Here is an 18996-nt window from a genome sequence, read left to right as displayed (position 1 = left end):
ATGGCTCCGATTTGCCCTATAAAACTCACTGAGAATGATTATTTGACGAGCAAACAACTGGCGGTCTACGCAGCCAGTTGGTCCGTTTGGGAGCGAGCCTCCCCGCTCTTCGGATTAAGCTAGCTCACACTCAACTGACACATCTCGTGTCCAATGAGCGTAGCGAATGAGGCACGCAGCCAACCGGGTGCCGCGGGGGGGCGGGACCGCCGCGGAGTGGGCAGGACGCGAGGTATCATGGAGGATCAGTGAGCAAACTGTGGCCAGCAGAGACGAGCAAGCCACGCTCTTGTCCCGGGGACGTTCTTCTCACTATAGCCGCCTTATTTACTCCCTCGTCGCCGCCGACTTAAAATATTTCGCGATGGACATGAAGAAGAGGATCATGCTGGAGCTGGGGAACCGAGATCCGGCAGAGGTGAGTGGCCGCCACTTAGGATGATGAGCGAGGCGGACGCGGATCGAGCGAGCCGACGTGGAGTCCGCCTGAAACCGGCCGCACTCCGCCCGCCGACTTCGCTTTCACACACTCGCCCTCGCGTGGTGAGCTCGTGCCTCGAACGTCGCATCACCGGCACCGCCACCGGTGTAGCCGGAGCCCGGTTGATGTGGAGGCGTCGGCGGCTCTGTTCCCTCGCTGCGTCCGCCCGCCCCTCCTCCTCCACCGAGCTGCTCGTCTTTCTCCTCAACAGCGACTACGTGCTTCTTTAACCAACAACTTTTAATCACTCTCTCTTACTCTCTTTTTGTTGTTGTCTCCATTAAAAGTAGACTAAATGAAAAAAAAAAAAAGAAAGCGGGATCAACATCTGCCGTCTTCCGTCAGGCACCGCGACGACATTTTAAAGTTGGACGCGACCATTTTGTGTGCGGTCGTCGTCGTCGGAGCTTCAAAAGTCGAGTGCGGAGCACATTGGTGACCTTTAGGGACGTGCGAGCCCCCTTTTCCCGACATTTTGAAAGATGGGCGAGTGACGCCACTCGAGCACCCCCCAAAAAAAACAAAAACAAATGTTTTATTGGACACACGACACACAAAACTAACGACGACGTGACCACATTTGACTCGACCGAGTAACGTAACGAGCACTATACTGAGACTTGTGCCCCCCCTCGACGCTACCGACTCAAAATGGAGGGAAGTTACTCGTCTATGGCGGATTAACGCGCTCCACTTCCGACCGACAAAAGTGTCGCCAGCCTCTCGCTGTTGCTTTGCCACCGTCGGAGGTTCGAGTTGTGAGCGGCCTAAAGTTGCTCTGACTCGGCCCCACTGGCTCGGTTCGCTCGGCGACCTCCGCGTGGCGTCGTCCTCTTTTATGGGGCAGACATTTTGTAGGGTGCGCGCGCAGCGCGGTTATATAAGGCCCAAACTGGCCCGGCGCGTGCACACACACACACACACACACACACACACAAGCTGTTGGTGTCTTTTCCCGATTGGGGGAAGCCGGCAGCACATGCGCGGGCACGTCGATGATGGTGGCCGTTAATGTGTGTGTGTGGGGGGGGGGGGGGGGGGGCCTTCAACATTCGTGCACGCGCGCACAAAGTAATAACGAAGTCAATTATAATGGAATGAGGAAAAAATAGAATACAGCTTTATTGTCACTTGTCACAGGAATAATGATCAGTAAACTACAAATGACAAGTTGATTGAGGGGGGGGGAAATATTATATTCATAAAAATATATATATATATATATATATATATATATATATATATATATATAAATTTAATTTATAAGCGCCTTGCAGTGTACTCAAGGTCACTTTACAAACAGTTAAAATAAATCAGGCAGTACAATAAAAATGACAGAACCTAAAACATCAATTAAAATGGCAAATGTGGATGTGGAGTCTTGAGTTTGGATTTGAAGAGGGTTGACGAGTCTGGTTTTTTTTTGGGGGGCGGGGGGGTCTGGTGGTAGTTGGTGAGTTCTAAAGATGAGGGGCTGAAGGCTCTGAGGTGGTTGACGGATGACGGGAGATGCGAGAGGTGGATGGAGGACGAGGATCTGAGAGAGCGGGAGGGGATTGTTGGGGTGAGTGGAGGATTTTTTTTTGGGGGGGGGGGTCTTTGTGATAATATGGGCGGCAGCGCTGTGGAGAGTTGCAATAAACCATGCGGGACGAGACGAGGCTAGGAATGAACTCGGGCGGCAGTAGTGTGGGGGATGGACGGAAGCGATTGGTGTTGGGGGAGTGAAAGAAAGCAGACCTGTCGAGGACCCTCAACCTGGGGGGGGGGGGGGGGGGGGGGGGGGGGGGAGAGGGGGGGGGGGGGGGGGGGGGGGGGGGGGGGGGGGGGGGGGGTTATTTAGAAAAACGGTCAATTTTGCCAAGCATGGATATGCTACCTATGAGTAGGACTGTGTGTGTGTATGTTTAAACACGTATACATCAGGGCGGGCAAAAGATGAATCGTGATACAGTGAGTGTTCACTGTATATAAATAGCTTAAATCCGATATATATACACACCCCAAAACACTTGAACACCATTTCAATCTCATCTTACATTATCACATCGATGGCCTATATTTAAGTAAATACAATATGCTTCAACACTTACAAAGGCCAAAAATAGTTACTCCTATATGTGCACATACGCTACGTAGTGGGCTAACTTTATTAATGAGGGGGTTAAAATGGTGTGGAGTCACAGGCATATATTCTTTATCCTCTGCAGGGAAAAAAAAATATTGCAGCTACTGAATCCCTCAGAGGAGGGGTGACTCTTGAGTTTTTGGGGTCTGAATGACTGTATTATACTGCCCCCTGGTGGCGAAGGTGGGCACACGAGAAGCTGCAGCACAATACATTGAATTGACGCATGTATGCATATTGTTAAAAAAAAGAAAAGAAAACGGCCCATATGATATGACACTGAAGTACACGGTGTTTGTGCGTCAGGTGGCCGAGATGGTGGTGGACAACAGTGCCTCGGTGAGTGGCGAAGTCGAAGGTCTCTCGGACAAGTTTGTCGAGCTGGAGGTCCTCCGCATGATCAACGTCGGTCTGAATTCCCTGGCCAAGCTGCCCTCGCTGCCCAAACTCCGCAAGGTGACGCAAGCGCACACGCGTGTCCGCCGCACGGCCAGCTGTGCTCGTTTACCGAATTCTGCATTCTTTCTCGATGTTCGCCTTCCCAGCTGGAGCTGAGTGAAAACAACCTGTCGGGTTCTTTCGAGACATTGTCGCAAAAATGCCCCAACCTGATCTACCTCAACCTGAGCAGCAACAAGATTAAGGAGCTGAGAAACGTGGAGGCGCTGGTCAGTAATTCCACATAAACAGCTGGATTGTTTTTTTTTTTTGTGGTCATTTTAGTATTGTATTTATCAATATTTTATGCTTTTTCACTTCAAGTGCTGTTTGTGCAAATACGTGGGAAACTTTTTTTTTTTATATAAATGATTTTATCCATCCCACATGCTTAAACCCACTTAACATTACTTTTGACTTGCCCGTGTGCTGTGCTGTACATGATGAACGTAGTGATGAGGAGGTGCTGAGCTAATGGTCGCGCGTGCTAACTGTGCAGCAAAACCTGAAGAACCTTCAGAGTCTGGACCTGCTGAACTGCGAGATCACGTCGTTGGATGATTACCGCGACAGCGTTTTCGAGCTCCTGCCGCAGGTCACCTACCTGGACGGCTTCGACCAGGAGGAGAACGAGGCGCCCGACTCGGAGGTCGACGATGAAGGTGAGGAAGACGTGCCCCGTGACTGATATTTTGATTGAAGTCTGCACGTGAACCCGTAATAATCGCGACTGCGCCGCGTTTGCTCGCAACGCAGACGAGGACGACGAGGACGAGGCGGGCCCGACGGGCGACTACGAGGACGAGGACGGCGAGGACGAGGCGGGCCCGACGGGCGACTACGAGGAGGACGACGACGACGACGACGGCTCGGAGGGAGGCGAGGTGGGGCTGAGCGTTCGTGGGAAGAGGGCCACGCATCAGGTGGGCAACCGCTGGCTTCGGACCCGCGCCTCGGACGTATTGATGTTTAAAAAAAAATTATAGTTTCTTAAAAGTATTTAAGTGTGTTGATTGTAAAAGCGTCCCTGTCATGAAAGTATTGATCACGGAAGTGTTGCTCATCAAAGTACTGATTGTGAAAGAATAGTTTGTAAAAGTATCGACGATCAAAGTTTTTGATCATCAAAGTATCGATTGTTTAAAAAAAAAAAAAAAGTCTTGATCAAATTATTCGTCACAAAAGTACACCCCGCGAAAGTATTGATCGTTAAAAGTATTGTACTTGCTTGTGCTCAGGAGGAGGAAGATGACGACGAGGAGGATGATTATGGCGAGGAGGAGGAAGAGGAAGGTGAGTTGCGTGCCGATAGGGGACAGAGTCTGGCCACGCCTGCCGAGCCAATCAATCAATCAGTCACCTCCTGTCAATCAATCACGTTGTCCGTCTTGGCGCAGACGAGCGAGCGGACGCTCAGGGACAGAAGAGGAAGAGAGACGTGGAGGACGACGGCGAGGACGACGTGGAGGGCGACGGCGACGACTACGTGGAGTACGACTGCGAGGACGACGAAGATGACGACTAGCCGTGCCGTCGTCGTGTGCGTGTGTGGGTGCGCGTGCGAGCGTGCGTGTCCCGTCCTATGCTAGACGTCATCCCCTCTGGCCCCGCCCCCACCCCCCACCCCATCCCCTACTTTACATAAGGTTGCAAAAGGGGAGAAAAATTTCCATGGGAATTAACTATTTAACAGAGGTAAGGTATCATATTCAAGCAAAAATAACATTTAGTTTAGTTCTAAGCAGACATCATGGCAAAATACTGAAAAGTACTTTTATTGCTCAGTTTTTTTAAATATATATTTTTAAGTGGCAGCCTATTCAAAGGTCGCTCATAACTAAAATGTTTTGCTCGCAGAACTCGGCAAAAACTCAGCTGAGCGATGGCACGTAACTCGAATAATTAAGTTGGAGCACTTGTACGCGCAAGGTACAGCGGACCCCCGCATATTCGTGGCGTGGCGCTCACAAATTCACCTATTTGAACCTTTTTCATTTAATGCGGTGTTTTATGGAACGTAACCCCCCCCCCCCCCCCCCCCCCCCCCCCCCCCCCCCCCCCCCCCCCCCCCCCCCCGGTGATGAACGAGGGTTTACGTTGACATTGGTCTGAGCGCACACACAAACACAAATAGGTGAATTTTCCAGCAATAAACAAAACGAAAACAAAACAATTGGTAAATTCGCAAATGCCAAACCTCAAATATAGACTTCCCTATTGAGAGCCAAACTTCACTTGTGTTCATTCCCATGGAAACTTTGCAACTTTGCAAACCGCTTTTATTTTGCAACCCAACCTTCAAGCCACTTCCTGTTTGAAACGCAGCTGAACTACATGAATGACTGCCACACACAAGATGGCGGCCACGTTGGCTTTGGGATCTTTGGGACATTTTTTTTTTTTTGCCAAGTCATCAAACCAGTGGGGATTCTTCATCAATCCTCATGACATCGCCAACTTGGACATGTTTTTTTTTTTTTTTTTTTTTTTTTTTTTTTTTTTCTTCCCTTCTCCAAGGGAAAAAAAGACTGAGCACAAAAAGTCATCTGATCTTTGAGGACTTTCATTTTTTTCCCCAACACAAACCAAAGTCGGCGTACTTAAGAGCGCCTCCCTTCAGGATACCTTGTGGTTGTGGATCAGGATCTTCTATCTCCATTTTCGCCCGAGGATCACATGACTATCCTGCCCCGCCCACCTTTTTAGAAATATGCACGCCACCGGATGCTCCTCTTATTATTATTCCTTGTGTGTGTGTGTGTTTTATTGTAGCTTTTTACACGCTCAGTGACTTTTTCTTTTCCCCTTTTTTTTTTTTTCCAGTCAAGTGATGTTGTGAAATATTCCAATAAAGTTAAGTCGAGTCGCAGCAAAGCATTGTGGGATAAGGGAAAACATTTTTAAAATAATTTGACAACAAAAAAGCAATATTTCTAGATTTCTACAAAGATAAAGTTGCTTTTTTTGTGATCGATTGATGTAGTTTAATTTGTTGGGCGGCAGCAGAAGCTCAGCGGCTGTTTTTCCTTTTTGTCACTGACATCAAAATAAATGTGTGTGTTTGTGCGTGTGTGTCTGTGTGTGTGCGCGCGCTGCTATAAACATTTATTAAAAAAAAACATGAAATATGTGTGTACATAAGTTTTTATGCTATTCAGGTCTGATAGAAAATGGAAATAAAGTCATGTAGTTGAAGTTTGATGTGGCTTCACTCTGTTCAGCAGATGTCAATGTTCGTTAGGATGTGAATGTTTCCGCTGGGAGGCGCCAGTGAGCATATAAGTTAATTATATATATATGTGTATATATGTCGCCTGTCAACGGCAGGGTCCTGCAAGCATTCCTCATACAGTCTGCGTTTAATAAGTTATACACAATATGATGCAATTTTTTTAAAATCGTAATGGAACTTTGGTGTACAGTAGTACCTGTCCTGTAACACCGTGCAATGATTCAAAGCGTTGTGCACCTTTTGCCCAGCAGATGGCGACCTCGTCGTTCTGCAGCAGCACACGAACAGATTTGAGGTCATTTATTATTCAATAAACGCGCTTTCTGTTATCCATTAAATCACGTCATCTTCTCAAAACAGAAGAGGCAGAGGAGGCCATTGTCACTTTGGCTGCGATTGTTTTTTTTTTTTTTTATTTACCATCATCATTATGATTGTATGTGTGTGTGTCTGTTCTCTGACCGAAAAGGTTTTGGTTCCTGTGTTATTTTTATAACTCATACACATACGCGCGCGCACACGTAACGCTCACGGTGGTGTTGACGACATCACCGTGAGCTCGCAGCTGTGTGATGACGTCACGTTGCTGCTAAACAGGAAGTATTTTTAGCTCTGTTGCTAGCCGGCTAACACGCGCAAAGAAAACGAGGGGAAAAAAAGGCGAAAAGAGGGAAAGAGGGGGGTTGACGTTGAGGACACATGCTGCGGGGCTTTGAGTCAGAATGAAACAACACACACATAAACACACTTACATGTGAGAGGTCAGTGTTACTTCCAGTTTGTTCTCGGCTGAGTGTGTTTGCGTGTGCGTAAATAATATATGCGAGTGATGATGATGATGATGACACACAATGCTAAATTATTGAAACTTTTTGTGTTTTACGTCACCGAACAACCTCGTTAGCACGCACGCTAACACTGTAAAAGATGATGGTTTTGTTATTCTCTCCCAAAACATCATTTCAAGGCTTAACCAAGGCACGTAACCCTAACTCGAAAACCTAAAATTGGCTTGCAACAAAAATGTAGTTTTAAACCCCAACATGGGTTTAAAACCCCAAGACTGCCTTCGATTTTCAAGTTGAAACCCTAATCCTGATTTAAAGATTTAATTTGGAACCCTAACACTGGCTCGAAACCCTAAAATGGTCTTGAAACCCTACCTTGAAATCTTAAAATTGCTTTCACATCACTTTGAAAACCGAAAACTGGCTTTGAAGCCCCGAAATGGGTTTAAAACCCCTAAAATTGCCTTTGATGTTTAATTTGAAACCCTAATCCTTATTTAGAAATTAAATTTGGAGGCCTAACACAGGCTTGAAACCCTACTTTGAAATCTTAAACTTGCCTTCACACCCTAATTTGAAACCCTAATCCCCTGAGAATCAGCTTGTTGTTGTGGTCACACGACGAGGCCAACTTGAACTTTTGTGCCCTTTCTTCAGCTGCCGTTCGTCGGACGATCAAGACGGTTGACACCCGCTGTGATTGACGGGGAGGAAGAGGACGGTCACGTGAACGAGGTGATGACATGAATTCTCCTTTAAAGCGGCAACACGCACGCACGCACCGCTGCATAGTAGCCATAAAGAAATGTGCATACATGAATGCGTAATGACACGCACACGGCGTGTTGGCGGTGTAATGGGGCGATGTTGCTCGTCTGCCCTACATCTGCTGCGCTGCTCGCTGACCTGTGCGCGTTGAGTGTGTGCACGTGTGTCTTACGAGAGTAAACATTGCTGCCGTTGGATGAAATCATTTATTTTGGGTCATGCACTTGTGTGCGTGTGTTAACGACGTCACCTCGTCTGGTTCGATGACTTTTATTTTGCGTGCGCTCCCGACAGGAAGGAAAAGATTTTCAAAGAGAACAAACAGAAGTGTGTGCGCCCGTGAGCAGATTTTTAATTTTTATTTTTTTCACGTCCTGTCAAAGGTCGTGTGATTGCAAGACAGTGTGGGTGGCCTTTCTGACATCCCATAATAGTCAGGCAGGTACACAAAGTGTACTCTTGAGTGTGTCTGTGCTTTTCAGTGACAGAAAATTATGTGTCAGATTAAAATGAACTAAAAACATGTAATTACTATTTTTTCACTCAATTGTATTCATGACGATATCAATAAAAACAAGTAGCATCACTGAAAAGGTCAAATTTCATCCCAAATGAACACAACAAATAAAACAATAACATTAAAAAGTTAAATAATGCTGTGCAATGAACATTTAAAAAAAACAAAATTTGTATAAAGATAACTTATTGTTTTTTAAAATAAAATGACTTGCAGTGGTGCCTTGAGATACAAGTTTAATTCAATCTCTGACCGTACTCTTATCTCATCTTTCCCCACCGAAATGAATAGAAATTATTTCATGATTTCATGCTGCAATTCAATTACTTGTGCTGCTCCTCCTGGTGTGCCCGCATTGGCCACCGGGAGGCAGCACATGCAGACACAAACAGACGACTTGAGGTGACTCGGATAGGATACTACAATATTCGTCATATTTTTGTCGAGGATAAATGTATGCCTGTGACAAATGTTATATTTTCTGTCAAAATGAATTTTCAGTATGCCCCGCTGCCGCGCGTTGTGAAGTGAGTCGAGTTCACTGCCACCAGACTGCACTCGTATCTCGAGTTTGCTTTCCCAAGTCAGAGCAAAAAAATGTAATAATCATCTGAATGATAGCTTGTACTTCGAGGCACCTCTGTTTTTGTGCTGGTTTTTACATTAAAATTATTATTTTTTTGTCACTTTATATATTGCCGTTGAATGGACTTTAAAAAATTTCCATGAGAATTCCGGCTGAAGTTCAAGTTTTAAAGTTTTTTGATGACATCATTGCTGATGAGTACATTATTGCTGATGACATCATTGGAGTAGCATAAAAAAAATCTGCTCAGTGACTTGAAAAAGTCCACCCAGAAAGTTTCATACAAACCAACCAATTGAATGTAATAGGAAGTCATTTTGTTGCTTATTAATGCTGGTTGTGTCACGTCTGAGACGCTCGTATCAAGCTCATGCTCCAACAAACGTGAGACTTCACAGGAAGCCACAGGCAGAAACACTTCCTTGTTTTCCGCTAGAAAAGCTGGCTTGGGAAAAAAAAAGTCGTCATAGTTGAAAACATGTTGAAAAGTGCAGCAGCAGCGAGTCATCAGACTGATGACACTTTTTTCCTTCTTCTGCTGGTAATATCCGTGCTGTTTAAAGAGTAAACATGTCCTCCCAAGTGGAAGAAAAGTGGAAAATTCCTGAGGAGGAAGAGTCGAGAGTAAGCTGACTCACTCATCCCTGGATGACGTTGCCGTGTTGAGGCAGGTGGAATAATGTCGAGTCACACGGAGTGAAATGGAGCCATGTAAACTCAAATGGAGTCAGATGAGTCAAATGGAGTACGGTGGAGTCACTTGGAGTCGTCAAATGAATCACAAGGACTCAGACGAGTCAAATGGAGTAGTATGGAGTCAAATTAGCCACCTGGAGTCAGACGCAGTCAAGTGCAGTTGCATGCAGTCACATGACGTAATGTTGTCAGATGTAGTCAAATGTAACCACATAGAGTCAAATGTTGTGCTGGTTGAAGAGCACACATGCCCTGCAAAGCGGAATCAAAGTGGAAAATTCCTGAGAAGGAAAAGTATGGATCAAGGCGACTCAGACTCGTCCTCGGGCGATGTCGCCACGTCGCCCGTGTCGACGTCTCCTGTGGCCTCAGGCGAGGTTGGCGAGGTGGGCGTCATCTTCTCGTAGGTCCTCCTGCGCTGGCGTCGCAGCGTGTGGCTCTGCAGCTCCTTCACCTCCTGCAGCACTTCCTGCGCCTCCTGCCAGGAACACATGGCCTCCACCAGGAGGCGCTCAGCCTCCGCACGCCGCTTCTGGAGCTCCTCCTCTTCCATAGCCGTTTTTTGAGGCGTTTTGTTCTGACCGGCGTCCGGCGACTCGGAAAGGCTCTTGGATTTGTTGTGATTGGCACAGGGCGAATCGTCGCCACTGTGGAGCGACGATGACGATTCTGCCGGCAAATCCACGGTGCTGCTGTCCGGGTCGAGGGAGAGTAGTAGAGATTCCAGTGGATTGGACGCCTCCGAGGTGCAGTCGCAAGTTTTGTTGCGCGGCGAGTCGGTCGGGCAAGGAAGGTCACTGGTACGAGCGGGCGAGCGAGAGCCTCGGGACCGAGGAGAATCGACATCCCGGGAGCGATTCTTGCGGGCTTTGGAACGTGGAGATTCACGACCTCTCAGCCGCGGAGAGTCCTTTCGTCGGCGGCCAGGAGAGTCGCCGCTGCGGTTACGAGGAGACGAGGATGACCTGATCACACACAAATACACAAGTTCACATTCAGTCTCCAAACTTTGGAGTCACAGGGAGCCACATGGATTCAAGTGGAGTCAGATGGTGTCGGGTGAAATCCAATGGAGTCATATGGAATCACGTGGACAGTCACATGGAGTCACAAGGATTCAGGTGTGTCTGTATCACACCTGGAATGAGGCGAGTCTCCGCCCCTGAGGTGATGAAGATGTGGAGACTCCACCCCCTTCCCAAATGTTGAGCTTCCTCCTCTCTCTCGCTCCGCTTTGGCCTTCTGCAGCTCCTGTCACAGCATCAACACTTTACCTTAGTCTTGACTGGTCGGTAGCACTCCACTGGTCAACACACAGTCTTCACTAGTCCTACACCTGGTCAAAGAGACCAGACTAGCCAAGTACTGGTCAAGGACATGGCAAGAACAGGTCAGGTAATTGTCAAGACCCAGTCATTGACTAGTCAAAGCCAAGCCAAGGACTTGTCAACAGGATTACAAAAAAAAAAAAAAAAAAAAACATCAGCCGGACTAGTCAACTGGACGACGACTCAGGAACAGACGAAGGACCAATCAAGAGCACCTAGTAAACAGGAGTCGACAGGTTTCCTTTAACAGAACAAGTCAGTGGGGCCAGCCAGGCTAGTCAACATGGGTAGTCAGCAGGGCTAATCTACAAGGGTAATCATTAGCACTAGTCAACAGGAGTAATCAAGACTAGTCAACAAGGTTAGTCAGCACGACTACTCAGCAAGGCTAGTCAACAGGACTACTTGACAAGGGTAGTCAACAGTAGTGAGCAGGTCGAGACAACCATGTTAGTCAGTAGGACTACTAAGCAGGGCTAGTCAACAGAAGTACTATAGTCAGCAGGACTAGTTGACAAAGGTAGTCAACAGGAGTAGTCAGCAGATCTCGTCAACATGCTAGTCTACTGGGCTAGTCTGCAGGACTAGTTGACAAGGTTAGTCAGTAAGACTAGTCGATGAGTCCCGTCAGCACAATTACTTAGCAGAGCTAGTCAGACACGCCTGACTAATGCTAAGGCGCAATGCAGGGGCGTGTTCACCTGCAATCGTATTTCCTCCAGCAGTTCCTGCGCTCGTTGCATCTTCTGCGCGATGAGACTCTGCAGTTGACCCACGGGCTGCACCGAGGCCCCGCCCTCCTCGTCCGCGGGCCGTCGGCCGAGAGCCCAACGCAACTCCGAGCGAATCATGGCCGGCCTGTTAAAGATGAGAACACCACCGACTGTAGCTAGTTCCACTAAAAACCCGTTAGGGAATGAGTGAACGCAGCCGCTGCGTTCGGAATCATTCATCATTCCCTACTCCCTAATCACTACATAGCGTTTTTATATAGTGGACTCTAGAGTTTACTCTAGGGTTGAAAAGATCAATCGAATACACCCTAATCACTAAATGGGAATGTTATATCTAGGGATAGAGAGTGATTCCCAACACAGCTTTTGTGTCTACCTGGAGGAGAGGACTTCATCCATGGAGGCGCATCGACTCCGACCCGCGATGCTGGTCCTCTTCCCGGGCTGAGGAGTTCTGGAATGGTTGTGGAGGACCTGAAAGAAGATGTGCTCAAATAAAGAGTCCGTCCACTATGTGGTTTTTTTCCTCACCTGTAGCTGCTGGCTCTTGTGCACCTTGGAGGCTTCCAGGTGGGAATATTTCCCCCAGGATCGCTCACTTCCTCGGGGCAGACTTCCCGTCTTCACGTTGGGTTCTTTGGTTCGGACCCGTAGTCTGGACACGTCCGTCCCCGAGCGCTGACGTCCGCCTCCTCCGGCCGCCGCCACCTGCCCGTAGGAGCCCGCGCGGAACACGTTCTCCCAGGAGGTGGCGTCGCATTCCGAGGAGAAACCTTCCTCCTCGGCCACCAGGTCGAGGGTCAGCATGCCGTGACAGGACGAGGAGGCCTGAATAGCCAACAGAAGATGAGTGAGAAGACATCAGACGCGCCTGACCACTTGAGGGCGCCGTACCACGGTCATGAGGTGTCCACGGGTGGGAAGACGGCGTCCTTGCGGGATCTTTGCACGATCTCTGGTGGGATGCACCAACACGTCCCCCTCCATGATCACCTGTGCACAAGAACATACTGAAGGTCATTTTCCACATGTTCTGAATGAGCCTTTTCCAGGAAATGACTTTCGTTAGGCTTTTCATCGATTAAATCACCTTCGAATCACCAAGTTACATTTTTACGTGGAGAGATTTCGATCACCATGGTCTGATATTTTACTATTTACTAACTTGGTATTACTGATTTTACTCGGCAGAACTGCTTTATTATAATGCCTAGCTCATATTTTACTGGCATGATTTTCAGTTCTTACTGCTACCACTTTTTTTTTTTTTTTTTTAATTCCAAAGCGTATTTTAGCATGAATTATAATCGGGTTTGAGTATGTCTGCTTTGCTGTTCAAGAACAACTTTCCAAATTATGTTGACGGTCCCGAATATGTCATTGATCCTTTATATGGATTGTGCCTGCTATCTGTTGTGCTATCATGTTTGTACTCGCCTCCTGTTGTGATAGAATGGAGTAGCGTCCAAAAACTAATAACCCTCAGGTTTCATTTTTATCCGATCCTTTGCCAATTTTCCACATCTCCGGAGTGACGACATTACCGTATTCGTTGTTGTATCTTCGTCACTCTGCGTTATTTACCTAACTACTGTTGATCAGTATGACCGCCCTACTGGTCACCTTACATTGCTTCATAACTCCCTGTACTCATGTGTGTGTCCTAAATGTATATTTTGTATTCGTGGCTTCTTTGCTGTAGTACTAGCGCGGCTCCAGTTACGTGAGACAAATTCCTTGTGTGTTTTTAACATACTTGGTCAATGAAGATGATTCTGATTCAGATTTTGATGGGGACAAAAAGGATGTGTGGTCATTAGGACATTTAAACGTGGCGATGAGGACATCTGGATGTGTAGTTTTCGGGACATGAGGAGATGTGGGCATTTGGATATGCTTTTGTGGACATGCCGACCGGAGGAAATCTGATATTTGGCCATGTGTGTTGATGCGGTCACCTGGTCCAAAACTCTGTTCTTGGCCCTGACGATGGCGGCATTGAGAGCGCTGATCCACGACTCTTTCTCCTCGGGACTGACGGCCAGGAAGAGAAGGTTGGGAACCTGAAAGAGGGCGAACGACACGGCCCGGTCATCACCCGAAGACGCCGCGATGATGATGGTGTCCTGTTTGTTCGGACGCTCGTGTCCGTCACTCTCTCACAGGAAGTGATGTCACGTTGTGTTATGTGTCTTTGATGGAAGATGACATCATCATGATGATGATGATGATGATGATGGTGGTGGTGAGGCTCTGTGCTAACACTAATGCTAACACCGTCAGATTATTCCGCTCTGACTCGTCCTGTGACACACTAATGGGATTCTGTGGATTAAATCTTTTTACAGGGGGGGAATAAAAATCCCTGGGCTCAGCCAATCAGAGCACCCGTGGCAGAGTCAGTGGCGGCGTTAAATCCCGCCCACCGCTCGCCAGAGGGATCCCACAGCAGATGCACCAATGAGGACGCAGCGAGTGTAAGGCGGGGACGAAGTAAATCTTTCAGAGGACACCAGTGAACACTAAAACATGCCGAAGATTCCCGCTGCTGCATTTTGGAAGCACCGGAACGAAACACAAAACACAAAGTGGCCCAAATCCTCAGTGACATCATCCCAAAAGTGGAACACATCCTGAACACTGTACCAACATCCTCAAATGTTCCTCAAAACATCCCATAACCTGAAATTATCTCCATCCCAAAACGGTCTACTTCCTGAAACGAGCCTGACAAATGATCCCCAAACAGCCATATCCATAAACGCCTACTTTCTGAAAATGTCCAATATCCTGAAACTGTCTAATTCCCGAAACGATCCACATTTTTGAGATCATCCCAAAAACTTCTTGCATCCCGAAACACACCAAATCATCCCAGATCTTGAAATTTTTCCCAGTCCCGAAATGATTCCTCACCTTCACGCCGTTGTCATCCCAAAACACCTCTTATCCTGAAATGATCCCCATTGTATATAATCCCTATATACTGATGAGGGAGTACTCGATGAATCGATTCAACCCTAGAGTCCACCGTTTTAGTCCGGGATCCCAAAATCCCTTTGTTGTGATTAGGGAGTCGAGAATGGATGATTACCGCGTTCGGAATCATCCATCCATTCCCGACTCCCAAATCACTATGTAGTGATTTTTAGGAATGATCTCTGTCCAATATATGAAAATCCATATGCAATTGATGACGGGAATGACAGGTTGAACTGACTGCGTTGCCGGGCCGTCGGCATCTTATGAGCGTGAAGCGGCTGTGGTTCTTCTTGCTGCGACTCTTGGCCTTCCTCAGTTCTTCGGAGCGCTCGTAGTCGGCCAGGTCCAAAACCTCCTGAGCCTTGCGCTCGTCCCTCACCTGAGAAGGAAAAGTGGAGAGACGTCACGGCAACCCTCTCACACTCACTTCTGAAACGCTCTCTTACACGCACTACGGAAGGCTGTCAAACACTACTGAAACACTCTCACATCACTGCTGTTTTTTTCCCCCCTCACACACTACTAAAATGCTCTCACACTACTGATTATTTTTTTGGATTTGTTTTGCTCACATACGACATTGAAATGCTTTTTTGCCGCCCGCATACACTACTGAATTGTTAACGCTCTCAAATGCTACGACTCTCACACAACACTGAATTTCTTTCGCTCGCTACTGAAAAGCTCTCACACTATTTTACTGGAATTTGTTCACTCTCACACTTGAAATGCTACACGCAATACTTAAATGTTTTTTGCTCTCACACTTACACACAGTACTAAATTCTTTGCTCACGTGCTCCTAAAACACTCTCACACATTACCGAAATGCTCACACACGACTGAAACGCTTTCATGCCACTCCTGATTTGTCAAACGACGACTCGGTGCGGAACCATGCACACTGCGCCGCCATTCAGCTGCGGTCCCTGTTACGTAAGAAGGCGGCGGGTACAAAAGAGTCAATAAGCGTGTCGATATGTGACCAACATGACATTGGCGCCACACACAAACACAAACGCACAACCTTTAACGTGCCTTCCTGTGAGTTCGCTACTTACAAGAACGTGACATCGTTAACAGCAAATGGGATTCATAATAATGCCTCTCTTGGATCATCAGTACGGCACTAATATTCGTCATTCTACCCTAACCAATCGGCCAACAGATGTTGTCGTGGAGATGATGCAAACGGAGCTACGGCGCAAAGGGAAGCTCGAAAATGACTGCGTTTGTGTAAACGTGCATTTGTGTGGGCATCAGTGTGTGTTTGCGTGTCTGCGTGAGAATGAATGCTCATCAGCGTGCATTAGCGCGCGTGTATCAGTGGGTGTGTGTGCGTGTTGGTGTGTATCAGCTGCAGGCTCAGTCGTGTCACATGATCTTTGATTCAGTCGCACGTGCTGACTGCTCAGCCAGCAGCCTGCGAATTTGGGTTTGTACGGGAGCGTGTGTGTGTGTGTATTTGGATGTGACTATGCGTGTTTGAACGTGAATGTCTGCATTCATGTGTGTTTGTATGCATTTGTATATAAGTGTGTGCAACTATGAGTGTGTGTTCGGATTTGAGTGTATGTTAGGGTTAGGTGTGTGAGTATGTTAGTGCACGGGTGTGTGTGTGTGTGTGTGTGTGTGCGCGCGAGTGTGAATTTGTGTGTGTACAGTAGGTGTGTGTGTCCATATGAGAGTATGTGTATTTGAGTTTAGATTTGGGTGTGTGTGTGTATTTGTGTGCTCACGTGTACGTGAATGTGTGCGCGTGTATTTGAGTGTACTTTTTGTGAGCGTGTCGTCTGCGCACGCATTTCAGTGTGCATGCGAGTGGGGAAAACAGAAGTATGCACGATGCGCGTTGTCCCGACCTCCTTGTCCGATATGAACAAGTGTTCTCCTCTGAGGACCACGTAGCGACTCCTCCAAAGTTCCCTGAAGATCCCGCGGCCGCAGAACTTCCTCAGCCAGCCAAACTTGTCCGGCTGCGGCGGGCCCAGGTGGGCCGGGTCCTCAGGGCCCTGGGGGACAAAACGCACGAACGCACACACGGATCTGAACATGATTGCGTGTGCTAGCTATCGTGGCATGTTAGCCACGAGCTAACAGGTAAGTGTGAGGTGTGTCGGTGTTTTGCGCCCCCTGCTGGAGGGCAGCGGCAGCGTTTGCCCGCAGGCGGTGCGACTTAAGTGAGTGACCTACTTGCATTATGTAACAAAAAAACAGCTTGATGCACTACCGCTGTAATCTATTACTCTCACCGGTCAATTTATTAAGTACACCATGGAATGACTTCTTCCACATTGGTAATATTGTTGCTAATTATGCTTCACAGAGATGTTTCTAATAATCTGATCAGCAGCTACACAAAAGGGTCATATTTGGAACACTTGTGATGCACTGCAGCACGTTAATGAACCTTTTTTTGTTGCTTTAATTAAATGGCATTATTAATGAACTCATATTTGATGGCGTACCTAATGAAGTGGCCAGGGAGCGCATCCACAGAAGAAGGCGATGAAGATGGATGAGCGATGAAGGTGCGAACTTATGAATGGATGTTTGATGTTGATGATGGCCGGATGAACGTGTAGTGGCCGTGCACGAGCGTAGCACAGGGTGCGCGTGTTCCTACCGGTCCTGCGTGGTTGCTCTTCTTCATGCTCGCTCAGCTTCTTCTTCTCCTCTTTCAGCGTCTTGTCGTTCTTCTCTTCGTCTGTTGTCTGGCGGGAGGGAGGTGGCGTCCTCCCTGGGTGCGCGCGCGTGCGTGGATGCGTGCGTGCGTGCGCGCAGATGCTCCCCCTCGCCGTGCGCGCGCACTTTTAACCTAGATTCCGAATGCGCGTAAGGGCGCCATCTGGCGGCACAAGCACGCCAGCGCAGGCCTAAACAAAGGCGCCATCACTTTTTGGGAACGTTATTGTTCATATTTTCAGTGATGACAAGTGAGCGTGGCATTGAGGTTTTACAGTAATAGCCAGTTTTTTTTTTGTGCTCTTTCTGAAACGCAGATTAAGGACTTGGATTACCGCAACGATGTCCTGTGGTCCGAAGAGACCAAGACAAACCATCATTGTGTTTAGATGGTGGGGGAGCAACAGTTTATTGCGGGAACAATGAATCCCAGCATATACTGTGACATACTGAAGCAAAGCATTAACTACGCACCCTTGGGAAACTGACAATCGCACCATGTTGTCCGTGGGTTAACAAAAAAAAAATATCCGTGCACTTAAAAACATTGTGTGTGACGTGGACTAGTCGCAAATCACGTTCCTGCCGCTTGCAGCAACAGATGAGCGCACAAAAGGAAATGAGTCCGTCACGGTAAATTTGGTAATGAGCAATGAGCACGGGTAGCCAGAGCTGTGATCGCCATGACAACATCGATGGGCGTGTCTTTGATACGACATCACACAGTCGCTCATCATCTGTGTAGACTTTAGTCACGCGACACGAAAAAAGGTCGTTGGCGTTCTTTGCGGAGCTGTCGGAAAGAGACGCTCCAGAGCTGGGAAAACACGCCCCAACTTTCCAACAGTGCGCACGGCTAATTCAACTACGCCTTCAGACCGAAAAAAAGCATGGAAGCCTCCAACCTGGAGAACGCGTCAGAGATGGAGATCCTCCGCCAGGTAATCCAGGAGGTGGCCACCCAAAGCCAGAGAGATGTCGAGACCCTCCGCCAGGAAGTGCAGAACGCTGTGGGGCAAACGCATCGAGACGCCAAGACCGCCCGCCAAGAGGCCAGGACCCTTCGCCAGGAAGTGCAGAAAGCCTTGGGCCTCAACCCCCTGGACATGGAGGCCCTACGCCAGGAGATCCGCGAGCAGACCCAGAGGGACATCGAGGCTCTCCGCCAAGAATTGCTCAACACGGTGCAAAGGGACATGAAGGTTGTCCGCCAGGAGTCCAAGAGGCTCCGCCAGGAAGCGCAGGGCATGGCGACCTTGCGCCAGGAGTGGGAGGAGGTCCGCAGCGACCTGTGCACGCTGTCGGACAGAATGAAGGTGGTGGCGGAGCACACCGACGCCAACGCCGGGCCCCCCAAGGCCATCCCGTGGGCGTCCGCCGGGAGAAAGCTGCGGGACACCTGCTGGGGAATCTCGCTCCCTCTGGCCATGACGCTGTGTGCCGTGTTTGGCTTCGGGATCGGCGTCACCCTGTCCTAGGACAACCGATTGTCGAAAACAATCTTATTTTGGGATTTATTTTGCAATTACTCACACTGACAGCTTCTATAAACGCATTTCTTTAAACCCGCTTGTCTACCTGTGTTGCTCTTTGAGGCCTTTTGGGGCCACATTTGTTTTTTTTGGTTTGTTTT

General features: G+C 48.1%; 3 protein-coding genes across 4 annotated transcripts; 2 read left to right on the top strand and 1 right to left on the bottom strand.

Moving 5' to 3' along the window:
- The first annotated feature begins 206 nt into the window (after positions 1-206).
- On the top strand, positions 207-6242 carry anp32e (acidic (leucine-rich) nuclear phosphoprotein 32 family, member E). Its single transcript, XM_061664422.1, has 7 exons — positions 207-418; positions 2916-3065; positions 3155-3277; positions 3547-3709; positions 3804-3970; positions 4286-4340; positions 4445-6242. Exons 1-7 carry the CDS (start codon positions 365-367, stop codon positions 4570-4572), a joined length of 840 nt encoding a protein of 279 aa, XP_061520406.1. The 5' UTR covers positions 207-364; the 3' UTR covers positions 4573-6242.
- A 579-nt stretch (positions 6243-6821) lies between these two features.
- Positions 6822-18910, top strand: LOC133395743 (ribonuclease Y-like). Of its 2 annotated transcripts, none has more exons than XM_061664896.1 (3): positions 6822-7040; positions 7725-7802; positions 17681-18910. In XM_061664896.1, the coding sequence occupies exon 3, from the start codon at positions 18254-18256 to the stop codon at positions 18839-18841; it is 588 nt and encodes a 195-aa protein (XP_061520880.1). In that variant the 5' UTR covers positions 6822-7040; positions 7725-7802; positions 17681-18253; the 3' UTR covers positions 18842-18910. The 2 variants fall into 2 exon arrangements, 1 of the variants encoding a protein (XP_061520880.1); XR_009767279.1 differs by lacking the exon at positions 17681-18910 and adding an exon at positions 14045-17497 and having other exon boundaries at positions 6823-7040.
- plekho1a (pleckstrin homology domain containing, family O member 1a) lies at positions 8055-17441 on the bottom strand. Its single transcript, XM_061664895.1, has 10 exons — positions 17305-17441; positions 16541-16690; positions 14917-15057; positions 13655-13759; positions 12591-12689; positions 12228-12524; positions 12073-12170; positions 11664-11820; positions 10773-10885; positions 8055-10599 (listed from the first exon to the last, which is right to left on the bottom strand). The coding sequence occupies exons 1-10, from the start codon at positions 17329-17331 to the stop codon at positions 9936-9938; spliced, it is 1851 nt and encodes a 616-aa protein (XP_061520879.1). The 5' UTR covers positions 17332-17441; the 3' UTR covers positions 8055-9935.
- Positions 18911-18996: the final 86 nt, after the last annotated feature.

The sequence above is a fragment of the Phycodurus eques genome, chromosome 20 (genome assembly GCF_024500275.1).
Source record: "Phycodurus eques isolate BA_2022a chromosome 20, UOR_Pequ_1.1, whole genome shotgun sequence".
NCBI classification, from domain to species: domain Eukaryota; kingdom Metazoa; phylum Chordata; class Actinopteri; order Syngnathiformes; family Syngnathidae; genus Phycodurus; species Phycodurus eques.
The sequence above is the reverse complement of the archived record's forward strand: the minus strand, read 5'-3'. Positions and strand labels throughout refer to the sequence as shown.